The sequence below is a fragment of the Notothenia coriiceps genome, unplaced genomic scaffold, assembly GCF_000735185.1.
Source record: "Notothenia coriiceps isolate Sejong01 unplaced genomic scaffold, NC01 NC01_scaffold00000339, whole genome shotgun sequence".
Taxonomy (NCBI): Eukaryota; Metazoa; Chordata; class Actinopteri; order Perciformes; family Nototheniidae; genus Notothenia; species Notothenia coriiceps.
In genome coordinates, this window is record NW_011333040.1 from 14303405 (window position 1) to 14306824 (window position 3420).

At 39.3% G+C, this 3420-nt stretch overlaps 1 protein-coding gene across 1 annotated transcript in view; it reads right to left on the reverse strand.

Moving 5' to 3' along the window:
- The window catches only part of LOC104946706 (hydrocephalus-inducing protein homolog), a 19069-nt gene extending 17545 nt beyond the window's left edge, over nucleotides 1-1524 (reverse strand). Inside the window, exons 1-3 of the mRNA XM_010772584.1 lie at nucleotides 1367-1524; nucleotides 950-1175; nucleotides 167-367 (exon numbers count right to left, since the gene is read on the reverse strand). Coding sequence (XP_010770886.1) covers nucleotides 167-367; nucleotides 950-1175; nucleotides 1367-1406 — 467 coding nt within the window. The 5' untranslated portion in view covers nucleotides 1407-1524. The remainder of the gene's footprint in view (nucleotides 1-166; nucleotides 368-949; nucleotides 1176-1366) is intronic.
- Between the last annotated feature and the right edge of the window lie 1896 nt (nucleotides 1525-3420).

Consider the following 3420-nt stretch of genomic DNA (forward strand, 5'->3'; position numbering starts at 1 on the left):
TGTGGGAGAGAAACTCTCTCTGGAGGGAACTTTGGGATATTAGCCTTTGCAGACCATTTCCATGAACAAAAACCTATATAACACAATAGCGGAAAGGTAAAACCTGATCAATCATAATAGAGCCCCTTTAGGCCTACATTGATGCTTTCATCTCTCTTTCTCTCACCTCTTCGATGGCACAGAGAAACCAACAGAGTTGAACTCGATGACCCTGATGTTGGGGTCCAGAGGTCCCCTGAATTCAGGGTTCTGTCGTTTCTCGCTGATATAGTCTGAGTCCTCCAGGTCAAAGTGGCAGTGAGGCAACAGGCTGCGGGCACACACCGGGATACAGGGAGCCTCATCTCCATCCTGTAGGTTTGGGATACTGAAAGAGAAGAGCAGACATAAAAGACCAACAAGTCAGATTACGGTAATCATTCTTGTGAAACTATCCAAATCCCCTCATACCTTTTAAGTGTTGTATAGTTCAGTTTGCAGCTCTGACATAGAATATTCATTTCTTTTTGGAAAGGAGCAGGCCATTTCATCTCAGATATTCTACACCTGACGTGTCTTTTATATTTTTGTACCTGGTAAATATCCCTAAAGTACTCAATAAAACTGATACGTACCTTTTCAAGGGTTACTATGGCCGCAAGTAAAAAACTAAATGCTGACTCAACAGGAACTTTCCCTCCATTGCTCTTCTTTGATATTGAGAATGTGGGGTTGTTATAAATGTCTTAATAAAGTACTATTTTCTGTCAGACCTCTTTTATAAGGATTGTGAACTGTACCTGTGCTTTTTTATAATTTTGTATTTTCACTGCTTGTGCTTTATTGTCCTTGTCCTCACCTGCACTATGATTACGAAATAAATAAAAGTATAAAATAACTTCCCTTCTTCCCAGTTAGGAGATACAACGTGTATTTTTGTTGTCACTACATTTAGAAGTATTTACTGTACCTGCAGATAATCCTGCCCTGAAACTGGGCCACCTCCAGAGGTGAGAAGCGGATGCTGAAACTCTGTATCTCCCCGGGCTCTATGGCCCCGATGCCGGGCTCGACGCTGACGGGAGGAAGCTCAGGATTCCCCGTCAGGAGAGACATGACGCTGGCCAGAGCACTGGAGGGACGGGCTTCACTTAACATGGCTGACCTGCTGCCTGGTCGGGGGCTCGGGGTCCCATCTGTTATAGAACACACCGACTAATGTTCACATTTACAGCACACAGTCCCAAACTTCATTCTGGCATGCATTGAAATGTTATTAAGTATGTTCAATTCAATCTTTGAAGATAATGGTACAGCAAACACAGTTTTTGCGGTCATATATAATGTATACTTCAGAATATACAATAACAAAAAGTATGAATAGTACCTCTTTGTTCATGGTTTAAAATGTTGTTATTCTGATCCATGATGACTTGCCAGGAGAATTCCAATTTCACAGTGCCGTGATTTACTATCTGTAGCCTGTAGAGACGCACACAAACAAACAACTTAACGTCACATTTGGGATTAGAGATTCAACAATTACTCAACTAATCAATTACTGTTCGGAAAATATATGAATCATCAAAGCAATTTTTAATGTAATAAGTGGCTGTTTCTTTTACAATTTTATTTTATTTTAACCACAGTCAGTAAGATGGGAAGACATGCAACATGAGATATTGTGTGAGTCCATAGTTTATCTTGATTATATCGTTTCTGTCCCCATACGGGAGTGGCACCGCCAGACGCTACACTGAAAAACAGGGAAAAGTGGGGTCGTTCAATTTACAAATATGCAGTTGATATATGAGACAGAATGTATTCATGTTTCTCATCTAAACATCAATCAATCATGTAGAACTATTTTAATCTTGAGGGATGTACTTTCTATAAGTCTCAGTAAATAAGAAAAAAGTGATGTTTATCTCTGTAACTCCGCCCACTGAGGACATACGTCAGCAGCTTGTTCTGCTGCCGATTATTCAGCTTCTAATTATTATTGACAAATATTGTATTCACAAATCAAAATGGTCGGATTCAAAACCGTACTTTAATTATTTCGTAATTGAACAATATGGCACTTTCATGGACAATATGAAAAGCAGAACAAATTGCAAAAAATCTTTATTTGAACATTTTTAAGCTTTTTTTTTTTAAACAAAGGGCGGGGGGGTCCACCGTCTTTTTCCCTGCATCGGAGGAGCAAGCTGGTTCTGTTCCGGGGAGATCTCTACAAGGTAAAAGTTATTAAAAGTTAATAAATATCATCAAATGTTTGTCATAATTAGAGGTTATCACTTGCATTGTTTGCAAAAAAGCTGAGTTCACATTTGCCCGTTACAGCGAGCAACGGTAATACAGCTGTCAATTTGTAAACATTGTCATTCACTGGTGTTAGCTAGGATAAAGCCATGAACATCATTAGGTGAGTTTATATGTATTGACTTGTGTGCATATAGCATGTTTTTATAGTGTGAGTATTTGTAGGGCGTAAGTCCGGCAGTCGCTTGCTTTACAATATTTAAAACGATGAACCTTGCCCAAAGTTAGCTATGCACATTTAGCTAGAGTCATAGCCGATGGATGAGCTTGGGGCATGTTCGCGACGTGGTACTTCTTGTTTTAAATGATTGTTTAATGTCTGCTGAACACATTTTACCGCTTCGGTCCGGCTCTGGATGTCTGTCTACTCTTGTGCCGACTTTTAAGGGTGCTGAGGCAGGTCGTGCCTTACATTTCTAGGCGACCATCTTTCTTTACCCATTTAAGGTGTTGGTTGTTAAAGATATTACAATATTGTCCGTGGGATCCCTAAAAATCTGCATTTATGTCTCGGCTATGATCCGCTCTGTTTGTGTATTGTGTGTGGGGGTGTGACCCGGATAGCGACACTTAAAGGACACATGTCATGCTTTTCCGGATATTACGAAGGTTTTTATGCATGTAAACGGTCTGCAGAGTCAAAACCCTCAAAGTACACCCTGTAGTGAGTAAAACTCCCAAAAACGCCTCATTGGTGAAACGTCATCATCCATTTGATTATTCCGGGTACGTGCTTACGAAAGCACGTACCCGTAACTAAATGGGCCAATCCAAGAGAGAATAAATGTGAAAAGAAATGTAAGATGTTGTTTAATTGCTGATATATTATATAGAGCCTTGATGAGAAGACTTCTAGACAAACATGAGGAACTGCCGCCAACACTGAAAACGTGACGTTGATCATAAATATATCAGTAATTAAACAACATCTTACATTTATTTTCACACAATACATCTCCTTTCAGTATCAACACTAATTCGGCTGACTTTTATATTTTATCCAATTGGTAGATAGGCTGTATTTACAACATAAACGTGCACAGCTGATAGAAAGGGACACCTGGTGGTTAAAGCATGTTATTGAATTTCATTATTTTTATTATTAGATATTAATAG